Here is an 18,053-nt window from a genome sequence, read left to right as displayed (position 1 = left end):
ACACAGAGGCCACCACATAAAAGGCTCCTTCCCACACACACCCCCCCACACCCCATGGGACCCTACAGACATAACGTCCCCAGCCCACCACACAGGACCCCCCACACAGGACCCCCCCCACACTCACCCCCCCAGAGACCACCGCACGACGCCTGCCCGCACAGGGCTGCTCCGCACGCACACGAAATCACCGCCGCCCCCCGCAGACCCCCGACCCACCCCTCGCCTTGGCAGACCCCTACAAAGGCCCCCGCACTGACCCGCTCCCCGCACAGAGCCGACCCCAACGGCTCACACTCACCTCGCGGCGCCTACTGTTGGGGTTTCAAACCTCGCCGCCCGTCCGCTCCGCCAATGAGGGCCTGCGCCCGCCCGGCCGCCAATCAGGGCCCGCCGTGGGGGGCTGCAGGGGCGGGGCCCGAGCGCTCAGCCGCCAATCAGCGCCCGTCGTGGGGGCTGCAGGGGCGGGGCCCGAGCGCTAGGCCGCTCTCGCGTGCCCGGGGACGGCTGGGGGCGCGCGCGTGCCTCCCGGCGGGCTTTGCGCGCGGTTCCGCCCTGCCTCCCTCGGGCAGGGCGGGGAAGATGGCGGCGGGGACCGGCAGTGAGTGCGGGGCCTGCCGGGAGAGGCGGCGGGGAGCGGGTGGGCGGCGGCGAGAGAGCGGCGGCGGCCCGTGGCAGCGGGGCTGGGGCGGGAAGGGGGCAGGAGAACGGCCTGAGGACAACTGAGCGGTGGCGAGGGGAGGGGGCGGAGCCAGCGGCCCAGGGAAGGGGTGGGGCCATGGCTGGTGCGGCCGCGGGGGGCGGGGCCGCGGGGGCGGGGCCAGCGGGCGGGGGCGGGGCTCCAGATGTCGGGTCCCCGGTGTGGGGTTCCCGGTGCGGGGTCCCCGGAGGTGCTGCCGGAGCGGCGGGTCCCTGCAGCCCTTCCCCTCTCCCGCAGAGCACAAGCTGCTGAGTGCCGGCCCCACGGAGCCGTGGTCCATCCGCGAGAAGCTCTGCCTGGCCTCGTCCGTCATGCGGAGCGGGGACCAGAACTGGTGAGGGAGCGGTGAGGGTTATATCCGCTGCTCGGGCTTTGGGTGCGCACGGGCACCGGGCTCCCGGGGCAAAGCATAGGCCATGTGCTGTACTGGTGCGTGGCTTTTCACCGTGCCGGTTCGTCGTACAACAGCTAGTCATAAACACTTGTGCTTTCTGTGTGCTTTCTCTTCAAAACAAAGTTGGGCTATTAAAGATGGAAGTATTAAATGTGTACCTTGAAAATCTTTTTACTTCTTTCGTAACTACTGTGTGAAAACAGAATTGTGTTAAGCAGAACAAAGAGTTATTCCAACATAAATCGGAAGGGGTGAGTTGTGGTCAAGGGGGATGTTTGATAGCAGACTCCTGTGCATTGCTTCTGCACTTGTAGCTCTGTTTCGCTGCCTTTTTCCCCTTACCAAAGTAAAAGCTTTTGTGGAAATGTAGTGGTTGTCATCAGAAGCTAGAAACTTGCTGTTCAAAGAAAGAGAGGGAAGCTGTTGTTTGTTTGGGAGTAGGCAAATGTTTTTGAGTCCAAGGGCTGTACTTAAGTAATTCCCAAACATAACAACTCATTGGCAAGTTCATTGTGTTTATGGGGGCTATTCAGTAATGAACATCAAGACAGGTCAGCATCTTTTCTCTGCGTGTTGGTTGGGGAAGAAAGTAAGTTGATGGTGACTTGCCATTTCTCTCCTATAGGGTCTCAGTCAGCAGAGCTATCAAACCTTTTGCAGAGCCAGGACGCCCACCTGACTGGTTTTCCCAGAAGGTAAGATACTGGCATTTGAGCCTTGGAAAAAAAAAAGGGGTTGTATGGGATATGTAAGATAGCTGCCTAAGAGAATGTGTTTCTTGGTTTTAAAAAAGATAGCAAAATTAATTAAAAAATCAGCTTTTTATAAATCAGATTAAATACTTTTTTCTGTTTCTGAAATTAAATCTGAGTTTACAGTACAGTGAATTAAGGTTAAGGAAAAGACAAGGATGATCAAAGATATGAAACAGCTTCCTTGTAAGGGATGGCTGAGTAAGGTAGAACCCTTCAACATGAAAAAGAGATGAGTAACGGGGGATATGGCAGATGTGTGTATAACCAGAAGTGGCATGAAGCTGAGGATGAATAAGGATTAATTGTCAGTGCTTTGTCCAGTACAAGATTTAGAGGCTATTAAGTAAGACTAACAGGAGACAGGTTCAAAGCAAACCTAAAGAGATTGTTCTTCACCAGGCATGTAATTCAGCTGTGGAATTCCTTGCCCCAGGAATTTGTGGATGCCCACGTGTTTTGGAGTGTCCTGCTGTTTGGGCAGGCACCTGGGATTTTTGTTGTATAAGTGACAGATTAAGAGAATCAAGGGAGGAGAAGTTGGGGTTTTTATATTGCTTACTGTTTCTGTTAAGATATGAAACTGGCCTTGATATAATGTTGTTTTGTTTTCTCCATTGAAATACTTTTGGCTCATGTTCACAGGCAGAAACACTACAGCTACAGTTTTCCTAATCATGCTTGCTTGCTTCAATTTCTGAATTGTTAGTTGTGAGCGTATGTTTTTTGGCTTTGTTTTGAAGATCAGCCTGGGCAGTGCTAGAGTAAAAGAGTGAATGTGCTTCCTCATTTTGCACTACATTAAATTAAGCCATGGGGGGAAACTCTGGAGAAGACTGTCAGATAAGTTCATAGTGTTAGACCTCTGAAGAAGTAGAAGTGCCCTGTAGGCTTTGATGATAGGTGTTTGCTGATGCTGACTCTTTGGTGTCCTCTGACTTTCTTTGTTTCTTCTTAGCACTGTGCATCTCAGTATTCAGAGCTCTTGGAGACTACAGAGACCCCTAAGTGAGTACAAAGTCTGAAGCAAGTGCAGTCTGCAGCAGTTTTGGGTGGACTTGTCGGTCCTTACAGCAAAGGACTTGATAGTGCTCCTCCCAAAAAGGAGCATAACAGGAATGAGGAAATTCGGGTGTGATAGTTGGTGTGGGTCAACAGTGGGATCAAGGTATGGCAGATGGGTGAGATTGGCAAGCACAAGGTATTTCTTAGAACATGCTTCCCATATCTCCTTATCTTGTCTCCTTTTTTCATAAGACCGAAGTATTTCAGTATTACATGGTTCTAAAACTGGTCGCTATGCACTTGTTAGTGTCTTCCATATGCCCCTACTGTTGTTACAATATATGGCAGGGTAATTGTGGCCTCTTTGCCACAGCTCTGTAAGAGGTGCAGTGTGCATTTGGGGACTTAATGGAGTAAAAAACATTTATTTGGCTGGAATAAAACACTACGTATTCGTCTTATTGATCAGGAGCTTTACACATAAAATTATCATTCAGAATAGGGGTAGAAAAGACAGCAAGAGTGAGAAGGGGAAACGTTTTGTATTTGTCTCTATTTTGTAGTGGTTTCTTACAGTTTTCTTATCAACGCTATCACTACAGCTTTGTGGTCTCAGATATTTCTCACTCCCAAATCCTGGTATTTTGTTTTGAGACTTCACGTCAAATTAAATTAAAGGCAGGATGTTTAAAAGTAGTATTTGTTTGTGATAGTGCTGAATGATCTTAAGCACTAGAGTTGCAAAGACAAAGGACTTAGTAGAGTTATTGAGTTAAAAAAAACATGTTTCTTCGTGAGTAGTAAGAACCCTCTCTGAAGTAGAATGATTGGGTTTTTTTCAGGTTGAGAATTTGCAGTGGGCTTGCATCTTTGGTCTATTCCTGAAGTGTTTAACACTGGGTGTATTTAAGAAATAGATAAAACTTTTCAGAAGAGATTATTTGAACATGGTGCTGTCCAATACCACATAAGAGAAACTGGAAGAGGAGGCTGACTTTTTTTGTGCATGTTTGTGTCAGGAACGACAGACAGCAGCCATCTATGAAAGCAGAAATGGGCTTTTCTGTGTTTCATGTCTGAACTGTTTTTTTTTTCTCTTCCTCTATAGAAGAAAACGTGGTGAGAAGGGAGAAGTTGTGGAAACTGTAGAAGATGTTATTGTGCGGAAACTGACTGCAGAACGAGTTGAGGAGTTGAAAAAAATTATTAAAGAAACGCAGGAGAAATACAGGTACGTGGCAGAGGCATTAAGCTGTGGTGCACCTGAGAGTCCTGCCTTGAAAAAGCGGCCTAAGTGGGATGGTGCTTGGGGTGAAAATGCTGCTTAGGGCGTGTTGTTCAGTGATAAGTAAGTAAGAAGATTTTCTGATTACAGGCAACTCAAGAAGGATGCAGAGCTGATCCAGGCCGGACACATGGATAACAGACTGGAGGAGCTGTGCAATGAGATTATGATGTGGGTTATTTAATTATTTCGATGTTATGCGTTCTTCTGAGATTGTAGTTGCCTGATGCTGTGTGTTTGTCAGACACCTCTTACTCCATGTGCATTGGGTTAAGAGAAACAGGGCAGCTGGGCGGATGCTTTGGCCTCTGAGGGTGGACTTAGTTTAGACTGGGGGGCACCAAGCTTGTGTGGAATATCTTTTGGAGTTTCTCAGTGAAGAGCTCGGTGATGGCTTGCAACATCATCCTTGCCTCCTTCGTTTTGATAATCACCTGGAAGTGAAATTTCTTGCCAAGTGTGTCGTTCTCTGACTGGCCTCTGACTCTGCTTCCCTCCTCAGAGGATTTGAGCCTCAGTCCACAGAGGCAGGTCGTTGTTGTCTGGATAATGGGGTGGGGGTCAGTAAGCTGCAGGAGGAACTAACGGGAAGTGGGACACCGTGCGACAGTTGGTTTTGCTTCCTTATACAGAAAGAAAAAAATGGAGGAGGAGGAGGCAGAAGTCAAGAGGAAGGCTACAGATGCTGCTTATCAGGGTAAGCTGGAAATTATCTTCCTTACTACTCCTCAGAGAGAGAGAGGCATATGTTCATAAGAACATTTGGGAAATATTTAAGTCTTGTTAAGACCTGTTCAGGAGAAATTCTGTGACCCTAGGAGTTGGAAAGAAAGATTATATTCTCTTTCCAGCACTGTGTTTGTGACAGGACAACATGCAGAGGCTTCTGAGAAGGGAACAACTTCTGTAGAAAAGGTATATCTAAGAGGAAGCAGGATTAGCAAGGAGCACTCTGTTAGAATGTCAGGCTTTTCACCCCTTTAGTTTTCCCTATAGTTTTACTATTTTCTGAAGATTTAAGAGAGATTTGTTCTGAATGTTTAATTCATGTATAATTCTTGGGGCAATTCAGTGAACTAACCTACCAGTGGTGGGAGGTGGTGAATACCCAGCTACTACGGAATTCTGAAATTAAAGTGCATTACCCAATGCTAGTATTATTTGTGAACTGAGCCTAGTGTGGTGCAAGAAATTCCTACAATATAAATTATTTTCTTAGGGTTCTTTAGGATAAAGTCAGACGTAACTCTCAGAGATTGTCCAAGATGGAGTCATGAAATCTCACTTGTTTTTTTCCTGTTCTCTTCCAGCTCGTCAGGCCATTAAGAATCCACCACGACGATTAACGGGTGTGATGGTTCGCTCCCCTGCAGGCTCAACCTCCCCAGGGGGAGACTATGCTCTGGGAGATCTGTCTCAGCCCGCTGTGGACGAGGCCAGTCCAGGGGTAAGGATGCTTCCCATGGTAAGAGGGAAAGACTAGCTTGGGACATGAGGCTCTGTGTCCATCATGGAACAGGAGCCTGGGGAGAAGCCCTTGTCTTGTTCTGCAGACTTTTTGCTGTGATAGTGCTGTAGTGTGGTTGATGTACAGTGCTGGTCAAGATACGTGTCCTCTTCCATGTCTGTGATGATTAGGTGCCTGGATCAAAGGCTGTGTAGGGGCATCAGTGGGTTGGCCAGGCAGTCTTCTGTGTGTGCCTGGGAAATGGCACTACAGGGCAGGGAAAGGGTGAAAGCATATGCCTGGAGTAGGTGTAGTGAGTGAATGGAGTAGGTGTCTGTGGTGTGCTGATCAATGCTCTTGGGGGAAGGAGCAAGTGGGGCTAGTCCGTGTGGTGGAGTGTGGCTTTGAACAGTGTGGTTTTTCTCTTTCTCAGGTCACTCCAGGGACATTGCCCAGCACCCCAGTTGCCTCCTTCATTGGAATCCCTGACACCCCTCCAGGCTCTGCTCCCCTGGATGCCCCCATGACCCCAGTCACTGATGATTCACCCCAGAAAAAGATGCTAGGACAAAAAGCAACTCCGCCTCCTTCCCCTCTGCTCTCAGAGCTGCTGAAGAAGGGCAGTCTCCTGCCCACAAGCCCCAGGCTGGTATGGAGCTCTCTGCTCATATATGCAAGCACACAAACAATTTGCTCCAGACTCCCACTGAAAAAGGGGGAGCTGCAAAGGCTTTTTAAAAATATACAGTTTTTCTGGGAGTCCCAAGAGAAGTGATATCCGAGAGATACAATTACCCCTGTGAGCCACAGAGGTGGGACCCTTTCCCAGCAGTACTGTGGGTGCAGGACTGCAGGAATCATTCAGCACATAGAACTGGCTATCTCCCCTCAGTCGTAAGGAGTTGGAGTTGCAGGCTTTGCTAGAGGAAATAACTCTCCCTGGGGGAGAGCATGTTAGTCAGCGTCATCCCAGTCAGTCTCCGTGGAGGTGTTCTTGGTGATTTCTACTTTGGGCTCACGATTCTTTATATCTTGGCAGGAAGCTGAGTTTCAATATTTGTAATGAGTCTTAGCATAGGAGTAGGGAGTCCTTTAATGGGGTTTATGACCAATATTGAAGTGCTTCAGTCTTCTCATAGTTGTAGACAGTTACTGAAATCACTGTGATGACAAGCCACTTTGACCCTTCTGGTGTTAGTGACTCTGGAAGTCTTAGGAGGGCAACCATTGCTGACACTGTTCAGAGCCCAGTGTGAAAATAGCAGCCATCAGCCTGCCCATGGCACGGATTCCCTGTGTTAGTCCTTGCGTGATGGAATAGGTGTATTGCTGTTGACTTTCTTTTTTTAATAGTCAGATTTGGGGTCTTTTCTATTTGTTAGTTTGGGTAAGTGTTCCGTGGATTCTATGTTTGCAGGGTGCAATGTAGCATAGGGTGGAGCAAGGAAAGATAATGGCTGTGGAAGCCTGGGTTTTGTTTGTATCGACAGGACTGTTCTACATCTGCTTCGAAGTCCATCATAGGTTTACTATGTGACCTTGACAGAGTTACTTTCCATCTTAGTGCTTCAGTTTCCTTCAACTCAAAATAAGGGATAATTCCATGCCATCTCAGGGGGTAGAGAGACTGGTATCTGTAAAGGATTATGAGGTCCTGGAACAGAGGAACTAAGGTAGAGCAAATGATGTGTTTGGCCTAACTTAAGAGGAAGGTGGCACTGCAGCTGTATTGTAGCTGAAGAATAGCAACTGGTTTCAGACTGCCATGTGGTGCACTTGCATAAGGGGCCTCAGGCAGGGACCAGACTGGACAAAAAGCACAAAAGGAATGCTGAGACAGCAAATGATGGACATATTCATGGAGGTGCATATCTGGCAGAGAATCACTGATGTGATGGTATCCCCAGGAACTTCAGTTGTGTCCTCCTTTGGCAGGTTGGTGAAAACGAAATGGCAGTGGCTTCTGGTCACATGAACAGCTCAGGAGTCCTGCTGGAGGTAGGAAGCGTCCTTCCAGTGCTGCACAGTGGGGAAATGCAGTCGGCACCTGGTGCTGTCCCTGCATCTCCTGCTGCTTCAGGTAACTCAGGACTCTCCCTGTACAGTTCTCCCTTCAGATGTACCTTCAGACTGTTCTATGAATTCTCTTTGGAGAGAGATGAAGGACATCTAGCCTGGCTGGTTTTGGGGCTTCGTTATGAGTTGTGTTCCTATTTCTGTACCCCTGTCCCTCTCACCCGTACTTTTTTTTAAGACAACTCTAATCCTTAGAGAAGAAAGAGTCCCTTGATCTAAAATGACTGAAACAATTAGACTTGATTCGGTCCTGGCCCACGCAGTCTAGTTTTCTGGTTTTGACATTGGCTAATACCAGGCATTTCAGTGTAGAAAGAAAGGGTTAGTTGACAGGGAGTTGGGGAAAAATTGGTCTAGTATCTGATTCACGATGTGTCAAACTGCAGCTCCCTGTGAGTCTGGAGAACTCATGTGTCTTACCTCTGCTTTAGCTTAGAGGGTCTGTTGAGGATTAGACCACAGTGGACAGCGAGCTCCCAAGAGTAAGTTCCACGGAGGGGGGTGAGAGGGACAATGCAAGAGTCTTTGCATTGGGCCTTGTCAGAACAACCTGCCTAAGGTGAAGTTTCTTCTCAGCTCATGCTAACCAGTGGTTTAGTCACATTGTCTGCAACTGAGGTTTTATGCCATTCGTTCATATATAATTCCATATGAACAATCTCACTTATCCACATCTGTTCTTTAAGACCTGTTAATTTGGTCCAGACAGTAAATTCAGACTGGAAATTGCAGCTGAGTAGCAAACTTTGATATAAGAGGAATTCTCCAGGAAAGACCTGCAAAGAGATCCCCTCTGCTCCCTTCCAGCTCCTGTGGTGACTGTTTGTCTTGGTTTACCTTGTGTGGCTCTCCCAGCACTGTTTTTCAGATTTCCTATAATTGTATTGGGATGAGCCTTTGAAGGGCATCTCTCTGCATGTGTGGCTTAGCCTGTCCAGCCCTTACATTGAGCACAGTGCCCTATAGTCTGCGTGGTTCTGTCTCAGACTGCACGCACAAAGGAGTTCAGGCATTTTGGTGCAGGTTCTTCCTATAGCCCTTGGAACCATTTATAGGTACCTCTCAGTGTCTTTTCCCAGAAGAAGCCACCAGACAGTGAAGAGCCCAGTGGTGGCTTTGTGGACTTCAGTGGTGGCTGCTTCTTGCTCATGTGCTTTTCCCTTCTACTCTCTGTTAGGTGCTCCTACGCTTTCCCGGCTTTTAGAAGCTGGTCCTGCACAGTTCACCTCACCTCTTGCTTCCTTCTCCGCTGTTGCCAGCGAACCTCCAGCTAAACTCCTGCCACCCCCAGTAGAGCCTGTGTCGCAGGCAACCATTGTCATGATGCCCACGCTGTCAGCACCATCCGTTGTGCCACCAGCTGCAGCTCCAGAAAGTGTAGCCACAGGTGCGTTCCTAAACTGCGCACTCGTAGGTCGTGCATTGCTGGAAAACAGAAATTTGCTTGGGATCAGCACCCAGCGAGCTCTCAGCTGGCCTTGTATCACCTCAGACTCACCATCCCTGATGAAAGGATGGTTATGGCTGGAGTGAACAGATGGTTTGAAACAGGATGTGCTGGGTGGGGGTGGGAGTGCTAATGGTATGTTGCTGGATTGTGGTTCAAGGGCTGGAATCTCACTTTGTCTTTACCGTGGGAAAGCAAACCCATATTTGTCTTTTATTTTTCTAAGCCATGCTGTTGTGGGTGGACTTGGGATACTTGCGGTTGGTGCTTGGTCTTATCCGCTGCAGTGTTTGCTTATGTGGGCTTGACTTCTCCAGATTGGTCTCTGATTGTCATCCTCATCCTTGTGCAGTGAGCCAGCCAGAAGCCTGTGTTTCCATGGAGGCAGTGTCTGATGCCCATACCGTGACAGTGTCCATGGACAGCAGTGAAATATCCATGATCATTGATTCCATCAAGAAAGAATGCCTGGGTTCTGGGGCTGGCAGCGCTGCAGGGTCTTCCAAAGATCACTGCATGGATGGGAAAGAAGACCTGGATTTGGCTGAGAAAATGGATATTGCAGTGTCCTATACGGGGGAAGAGCTGGACTTCGACACTGTTGGAAATATTATAGCTATCATTGAGGACAAGGTAAACAGGCAGAGCAAAGTGCCAGTGCCTTTTACTCCATATCCAGTTAGGTTAATCTCAAGTGATTACTGTTCACCAATTTAGTTTAAACAAGCAAGAAATAACTATTTCAAAATGCACATTCTCACCGTTGTTGTCCAGATCAGTAGGAAGTGACCCTATGACACCACTGCTGCTAGTCTGGCACGTTTAACCTGGTGCTCCTCTTCAGACTACAGAAAGAAATCTCTTTCTTCCTGGTGTTGGGTAGGGTTTGTGTCACGTCTCTGGCAGACAAGTGAGCACTGCTTGCAGCGTACTTTCCAGGAGTGCTGTATTTCTGAATACAGCTCCACAGCTGAAAAGCTGAAACTGAAGCTCCACAGGAGACTCCACAGGGAGTGATAGAGTCTGGCTGCGAAAGGCAACTTTGTAAACCCAGTACACCAGGTTTTCCACAATTGTCTCATTACCAAATAATATGAACTTTTTTTTAATCCCTCTTTCTGACCTTGGCCTGCACTGCCGTGTGTTTGTTTTGGCAATAAAGGTAGATGACCACCCTGAAGTCCTGGATGCAGCAGTGGTTGAAGCTGCTCTGTCTTCTTTCTGCGAAGACACCGATGACCCTCAGACCCTGCCTGGCCCGTGGGAACACTCAATTCGTCAGGAGCACGAGAAACAGGCCCAGATACCCCAAGTGTCTGTGACTGTGAAGCAGGAGAGACTGGAGTGTGAGGAGCCAGAGGCAAAGGGAATTCGAGACCTAATGGTCATTGGCGAGCTGGGATCAGAAATAAAGACAGAACCCACAGAGCAGGAGCAGAATCAGCTGGGCCCTGAGGAAACCATACCAGCAACTGCAAGAGTGACAGAAACACCAGAGCTTAGAAGTCAAGAGATAGAAGAGGATCAAAGAGCAGCTGTAGCAGCAGGAGAGACTCCCGAAATTGAGATAGAATCAGCCAAGGGAGAAGACACAGTGCACAATACAGTGAAGACAGAGGTATGTGAGCAGAGAGGCTGGATGGAGCTGATGTGGGGAAAGAAAGGAGCAGTTGTGGCAGGTAGGAGAGAAGTTTAGAGGAAGGATGACTGCTGGGTTGAAGGTGACCCTTCAATGAATGTGACTGACTGTTTTCTTGGGAGTCATGCTGCTGATCTGTTCGATCTGCAGAGAAGCTCTCTGCTTTAGGCAGGACCTTTATGTATCTCCCCCCGCCCATGTGCAGAATTGCTGTTGGGAAGGTGATCAGTGAACTTCATTGCCTTGAGTTAGGTTAGGGTGAGTGAGATGTGCCCGCACCTTCACTGAAGTAAGCTGACACAAGCATCTAGATTTGTGCATTTCTCTTCCCTCCAGACCCCACCTGATGATGATTCATCCCCTCCACAAGTCCCAAATGTGAGTGAAGACTCCTCACAGGCTGATGTTCAGCACAAATTTGAGCTGTCAGGTAACTTAATTCAGCTAGGAAATCTTTTACGTGCAAAATTATTAGCTGGATAGATGTCAGTGATCTGGTTCAGGTTTTTTGGGGAGGAGGGAGAAAAGATATGTGTAGGAACAGTGGTAATTACTGCAGGACAGTAGGCATTTGTGCAGGAGCTTTTGTAGGAAAGACTGCTTTGGAGAATCAACCTTTCTGCTTTTCTTTCTTTCGCAGAGTCAATGAAGGAGGAGGCCCAAGCCCTGTTTAGGAGTCAGATGAAGGTAATTCTGGGTTGGTTGTAGTCATCTTGTGTTCATTAGTAACATCTCACTGCCGCTGCTTCCTGGCTCCCATCTGCTGAAAAGCAAAGCTTGCGTTCAGCTTTCTCCACTGAGAAGAGAATTGGGCATTCTGCAGTTGGAGCTAAAGGGGAGATTGCTTCAGGCACTGCAGAGCTGTGTGTATGTGTGGTTCTGTGTCTGCGGGGGAGGCAGGGCAGGATAGAGTGACTGGGATTTTGTGAAAGTGCCTGTGCAGTTGTCAGCAGCCATAGCAAGATGGTCACTGTGGTTGCTGCACCATAGTTGCTTTGGAGGCTCTGAGTTGCTGCTGTTGCTGGCTGTGCAGACTCATGAACTCTCTGTGTTTCAGGATGGGCAGGGTGAAGAGGATGATGAGGATGGTGCCAGTGAGGCTGCCAGTTTGGAGGAACCCAAAGAAGAAGATCAGGGTGAAGGATATCTGTCAGAGATGGATAACGAGCCCCCTGTGAGTGAGAGCGATGATGGCTTCAGTGTCCATAATGCGCCTTTACAGTCTCACACGCTAGCCGACTCCATCCCCAGCAGCCCAGCCTCCTCGCAGTTGTGAGTATCCCTGAAGCTCCTAGGCACGCAGGTGCAAATCCCAGGCTGTTTGGTGGAGGGAGCGTAGGATTCTCATTTCTGTTTTGCTGACTGAGTGGGTCTGAAGGGGGAATTTGTTGATTTGTCTGGTTCTCCTTGCTTACGAGTGCAAGTGTGCAGACAGAGCCATAGCAGCACGTCCCATTTTTTTTATTTCTGCCTTTGGCATGGATTAGCGTAGGCACACCAAAGGCAAAATACACCATACGGTTTCTGCTCTGAGGCAGCATGCAGACTCCTGAAGGAAGTCCTATTCTTTTTCTTCCCAGCTCAGTGTGCAGTGAGGACCAGGAAGCAATACAGGCCCAGAAGATCTGGAAGAAAGCCATCATGCTAGTTTGGAGAGCAGCAGCTAATCACAGGTGAGTTTGATGTCTTGAGAACTGGCAGAAAGAAGTGACTAATCCTAGACGAGTCTCTGCTCTCCCATCTCAGAGGCTCGTTTGCCTTGGTACTGGGACATAGTGAATCATATTGTTACTGGTAGCAGATAAATAAACATGAGAGCATGAAACAAATGTTTACCAGCAAGGACAGGGCACTAAGTGAACTCCTTCTCTGCAGGTACGCCAATGTCTTTCTACAGCCTGTAACTGATGATATAGCACCAGGCTACCACAGTATTGTGCAGAGGTGAGTGTCCGCAGTCTTCTGTCATTAGAACTCTGTATGTTTGCATATTTGTGTAGGGATTTCTGGCAGGAACAATGTAGTTTTTGTCTGCCATGCAGACTGCAAGACTGGGAAAATTATTTTTTTCTGGCATGATTCAGTCAGAAGAAAAGGTTTCCCCAAGAAAAGGGTCGTCTTCAGTAACAGATACACGTCTTTACACAGCCCTGCCTTTGAAAGAAGTACACTGACTTACACAGAACATTTTTTATTAGTAAGATAGTATGTGACTGATTTGCTTCTCCCAGTTTCTATCCAAGAGTAGGATTTAATCTTTGAAATTCCAAAGACCTATCTTCTTTAATCAGTATTTTTTACTGTCCCAGATAGTGGACTCTTCTGGAAGAATTACCAAAATCCCCTGCTAGCCCCTGAAATCTCTCCTAAAAAGTTCAGTGGCTGCAGCTCTAGCTCCTTAGTGTCTCCTTCAGTGATGCCTGGAGAAGGCAACTGCCCTTCCTGAGGCATCTGTCACGCCGTTGTTACCATTCATGGTAACTGCTGGACAGCTTGTGTCTTCTGACCCGAGGCCTTGGTACTCAGGAACACAGCCTGTGTGGGGGAGAACCTATTTGGCTAAATGAAATGGGTGGTCTGACTAGATGTGTCATAGACCCAGGGCTGTTCACAAAAGAGAGAGGAAAGAGTTAAATATTTCTGTTGCTATTTTGACTGTGTTTCTTCCATAGGCCAATGGATTTATCTACCATCAAAAAGAACATTGAGAATGGGCTGATACGAACCACAGCTGAATTCCAGCGTGATATTATGCTGATGTTTCAAAATGCAGTTATGTACAACAGCTCTGACCATGATGTGTACCACATGGCTGTGGAGATGCAGCGAGATGTCCTGGAGCAGATCCAGGTAAAGTACTGAGCTGAGTCCAGTGCAGGACAGAGCATCTGCCTTGGTCCGTAGGTATGGGAGAGACTTCTGGATGTAAGACCACAGTTTCACTCACAGGGTCTTTGATTGAGGTAGTTCCATCTTTCCCTGCATCTCTCTTGTGCTAGCTCAGGTGTTTGTGGTGAACTAGATTGTGGAGAATTGAAAACTAATGCAGCAAAATGTTTTTTAGGTTCAGCCCAGACCAATTTCAAATCTAATTACCTTCAGGGAAATGCTTAGACCAGCAAGAACCAGGGTGTGGTTCAAGAACAGAAACAAGCAACAAGAACGGTGAATGACAGGGGACGCGATTGCTTCTTTTGGTGGCTGTACTGGTTTATGCTGGTTTAAAGTGTACATGAAACTCTGTCCTGTGAATATACGCCATTTAAAATTTCTTATGAAGTAGAATGTCCCAACTGGCAGGGCTAACAGAGTTTGAACTGGAGTTTTATAGTTCCTCAGGACTTGTGGCTTCTGAGGTAAATGGAGGAACTTATTCTGAGCCGTAGACAAGGAACTGAAACTGCCTCTGACCCAATCATTCCTAGCCTGTGGTTTGTGATAGTTAACTGGCATGCACTAACTGAGCTTTTTTTGCCTGAGAATCTCAACAGAGTGTGTTTTTCTTGCAGCAATTTCTGGCCACACAACTGATCATGCAAACATCAGAGTCAGGGATCAGTGCAAAGAGCCTGCGTGGGCGAGACTCCACTCGCAAGCAGGATGCTTCGGAGAAGGTGAGAGTGCTGCACCCTGTGGAAGAGCACTTGGTATCTTTTGGAGAATCCCAAGACGCTGCGTGAAGTTCCCATACCAAAGATAGACAGAGAGTTTTTTGAGATTGCGATGGCTCCAGCACCTTCACGTGTATAGTTTTTTCTTTAAATGTGTCCGTTGATTAGATTTTAGCTCTGGAGCTGTACATCATCCCAGAGGCAGGTCTTCTGAATTATTTCTGTAATCCCAATACTTCTGTTCCCTGTTTTTAAAAACAAGGGATGAAAACTGTAGGGAAATGAACAGAGTATTGGAAGAGGTGTGATATGGCAGGAAGGTGAAGGTGTGGAGAATTGGAAGACTGGCCTCTGCCATGTTCTTCGCTTCCTAGTCAGGTTTTTAGAACCAGGGAATCACTCCAGTCTGGTTTGCTGTGTAAAACACACCAGAGAACCTTTGACTTCCACACTAATCTGAACCAATAGCAGCGTAGATGATTGGTTTTTTTCCTTCTGTAAAGACACATCCAGGCTTGATTAAGTGCTCTCAGCTGGTGCACTTGTCACACTGTGACAGCAAGAACTGCCTGCTTAGTTTTAGTGGCAACTGCACAGTGCAGAGATTGTTTGGTAGGCCAGGCCTTGCCATGGCTGAGGAGGGAATATCCCTTTCCTAGCATTCTGACTCTCGCAGTATCGCTCTTTTGTCTGTTTTTATGTTCCTGCTACATAAGACTGATGCCATGCGGGACGGGGAGTGGGGCACATGTTTCTCTATGCTCGTGTGTGGGCTCAGTGCTTCTATGTGGTGTGTGCATTTCCATATCTGATATCTGATGAGTCCTTCTGTTTGGCCTTTTAACAGGACAGTGTCCCAATGGGCTCTCCTGCCTTCCTTCTCTCTCTCTTTGTAAGTATTGAAAGGCTCCAGCAGGTACTGCAGTACTGCTGGCAGTGTGCTCTGCTCCTTGTCTGGGTGATCACTGCACTGTCACAGCATCCTTGGCATTGCAGCGGTGTGTGTTTGACTTAGGGGCTGTACAACCATGATCGTTAGAGAAGAAACATCTCAGTCCCGTATTCTCAGTGTGGGTGAGTGGGAGGGGCTTCAGTCTTTTCTTCTGGTTCCAAGTGTTCTTGTTTTGTCATCTGCCTTTGCTTTTTTCCACAACTTCTCTCCTGCTTTCTTTCCATGTAAGTGGGAAGACAGACCAAGTGGTGCAGTATTATAGCTCTTACATCTCTCATGCTTATACAGCTGCCCCTTCCACACGTTCGAGACAGTACAAAGGGTCATGGGAAGGTGAGGAGTCGGCTGTGTACTCCTTTATCATTCATGGTCCAGAAAGCAAATAAGATACTCTGCAGAAATACCTTGCTCTGTGCCTGTGGTCATCTGGAAATATTTGGAAAAACACTCCCTCCGGGAAACCCCAAGTCTCTTGAGTTGCGGGGAAGAGAAAGGGGAGGAAGATGGAGGTTGTTTTTTTTCTCTCGCATATATCTAAAGACAGAGGAGTACTCCGGGAGAGTCAGCATGTCAGCCAGAGGGAGAGGGCAGCGGATCAAAGGAAGCTCTCAGCTTGCCTTCTACTCATGGAAAGGAGCTGTGCGGAGAAACTAGGGAGCTAGTGCCAGGGTCACTCAACTGGAGGAGCACTTCCCATAGGGATCAGCAGCTGATAAGGTAGGTTAGTCAGCAGTTTCCTCTTCCCATCTTAAGAGCCAAGCTAGAATCTGCCGCTTAGGAGAAAGCCTGCACTGTACAGGCTCCAAAAGCAATCCATCTGGGCGAGAGCCTTCCTGCCTCTCTCTGCCTTGGCTGCCAGCAGTGCACAGAGATGCTGCAAATCCCAGCACCTGTGCTGTGTCCAGAGTGGATTTAGGTAGGTCTGCAGGCAGGTCTCCCCAGGCCACCCTAGGACAACTTCCCCTTCTCGTGTTTGGAAGGCAGGAAAAGTTGTTACCAGATGCACAATTGCTTACCTCCCCTAGTGCTGGAGGAAGTGTTCTGTGTTTAGGGTCGCATAACTCTCTCTTTCTGTTTGCCTTGTGACTAGGATGGAGGCACCAGAGGGCGTCGCTGTGCCATCGAGGCAGACATGAAGATGAAGAAATGATGCTGCAGGCAGACAGAAAATCCCAGCACCTGGACTCCAGAGCTGGAGTGCAGGCAAGATGCAGTTAACAGCTGTTGGAGGAGGAAGAAAAGCTGCCAGGTCCATTTCTGGGATTTGGCCCACCTTGCCCCTCTGGAAAGCAGTGTCTTGTCGGAATGTGTAACCCAAAGAAACTTCCCTGGAGGGGAAGAGTAGCCCCCCTGCCTGTTTTAGGGCAGTCGTCTTGGGCTTCATCAGTGTTCTGGTGTTAGCTAGCAACTGGTGGCTCGTATGTACTGTAATGTGAAGTGTACAGATTTTTACTAGTGATGTGTAAATGTGTATGTATATTAAAGTCTGGGAACAAATCCAGTGTGTGGTGTGGAGTGTACTGAGCATCTCAGCTCTCTGCAGTGAGGAACCCTGGTTTTGTACAAGCGTGCATATCTGTCTTAAATATCTGCAAATATAACTGTCTTCCAGTTATCCTGCAGCACACAAGCACGGCAGAGCTTTGGCATTAGAGACAATCCATTAATCATGGGAATGCTGCATAGTGCTTGGGTGGAGGGGAAGATTCCTTGCTTGAGTGTATGAGAATATGGCACTGTTGTGATGAAATAGGAGATCTAACCATGAGAAGTTAAATACTACAGTCTTGTTGGAGCTTTTCTTAAGAGACCGATGTATTGAAATGTACCTTACATTCTTTCCCCAGAGGTTTGTGAGGATACGCTAGTCGGAGTGAAAATCTGTGATTCCAGCAGCTGTAGGCATGCCGGTACCTGGTTTCACTTCTGAGCTTGTGAACTATTTGTCTCTACTGGAAATGAGAGTTCTTTTCCTCAGCAACATGGATGCTTAACTGAGGTTTAATTTCTCTGTGACAATTTTCAAGTCACCTTATTTTCTGCGCATATGACCTGTGAGATGAAACTTGCATATTTTCTGCCCCCATGACCTTCCGGGAGAAAAAAAACCCAAAACATTTTCCTTCCTGATGCTTGCAGTAGCTGGGAGTGGTCTACACTTCTTGGTGCAGCATGTACGGGGTGCAGCTTTCTGACACACCAGCTGCAGGAAACTGAGTCATTGCGATGAAGACCAGAGGGATTGTTACCTTACCTTGATTTTCACAGGTTTTGTGTTAACATTGGTTGTGCCTGCTGTGCTGACTCCTGTGTTTGGCTCAGGTATATTTCCACCAAGAGTCACTCTACATTTGATGCTAGAAATGTAGAATCCTTTGGTTTGCTTACTGATTAATTTTCCTTCACTACTGAAATTGGGAACAAATTTCTGATTTGAATTTTTATGGCCTCCATTTCCAGAGATTACAGGTTGTTAAGTTCATAGCACAAAAAGTTAACAGGTTTCTTTTGGTTTCTGGTATTTTATGAAATAATTTAAGTTGGAAGGGACCTCTGAGCATTTATCTAGTCCAGCCTGCTGCTCAGAGCAGGGCCAGCTTCAGAGGTAGATCGGGTTGCTCGGAGCCTTGTCTAGTCAAGTTCTGAAAATCTCCCAAGGATGGAGATTCCCTAACGCCCCTGGACAACTTGTTTCAGTGCTTACCCACCCTCGTGGAGTAAACATTTACCTTATGCCCAGTCTGA

At 47.6% G+C, this 18,053-nt stretch overlaps 1 protein-coding gene across 4 annotated transcripts; it reads left to right on the top strand.

The window, feature by feature from the left end:
• The first annotated feature begins 557 nt into the window (after positions 1 to 557).
• Positions 558 to 16,805, top strand: BRD8 (bromodomain containing 8). Of its 4 annotated transcripts, XR_011048829.1 has the most exons (23): positions 558 to 601; positions 938 to 1,034; positions 1,720 to 1,789; positions 2,805 to 2,854; positions 3,960 to 4,082; positions 4,227 to 4,307; positions 4,769 to 4,833; positions 5,447 to 5,583; positions 6,017 to 6,232; positions 7,519 to 7,663; positions 8,837 to 9,046; positions 9,459 to 9,739; positions 10,269 to 10,724; positions 11,082 to 11,175; positions 11,386 to 11,432; positions 11,803 to 12,017; positions 12,326 to 12,418; positions 12,621 to 12,689; positions 13,418 to 13,595; positions 14,255 to 14,359; positions 15,204 to 15,248; positions 15,849 to 16,025; positions 16,399 to 16,473. XR_011048829.1 is itself a non-coding variant. In XM_068408658.1 (22 exons), the coding sequence occupies exons 1-22, from the start codon at positions 583 to 585 to the stop codon at positions 16,456 to 16,458; spliced, it is 2,856 nt and encodes a 951-aa protein (XP_068264759.1). In that variant the 5' UTR covers positions 558 to 582; the 3' UTR covers positions 16,459 to 16,805. The 4 variants fall into 4 exon arrangements, 2 of the variants coding, with proteins under 2 accessions (XP_068264759.1, XP_068264760.1); XR_011048830.1 differs by lacking the exon at positions 938 to 1,034; XM_068408658.1 differs by lacking the exon at positions 15,849 to 16,025 and having other exon boundaries at positions 16,399 to 16,805.
• Positions 16,806 to 18,053: the final 1,248 nt, after the last annotated feature.

This window comes from Nyctibius grandis, chromosome 10, assembly GCF_013368605.1.
Source record: "Nyctibius grandis isolate bNycGra1 chromosome 10, bNycGra1.pri, whole genome shotgun sequence".
In the NCBI taxonomy this organism is placed as follows: Eukaryota; Metazoa; Chordata; class Aves; order Nyctibiiformes; family Nyctibiidae; genus Nyctibius; species Nyctibius grandis.
The sequence above is the reverse complement of the archived record's forward strand: the minus strand, read 5'-3'. Positions and strand labels throughout refer to the sequence as shown.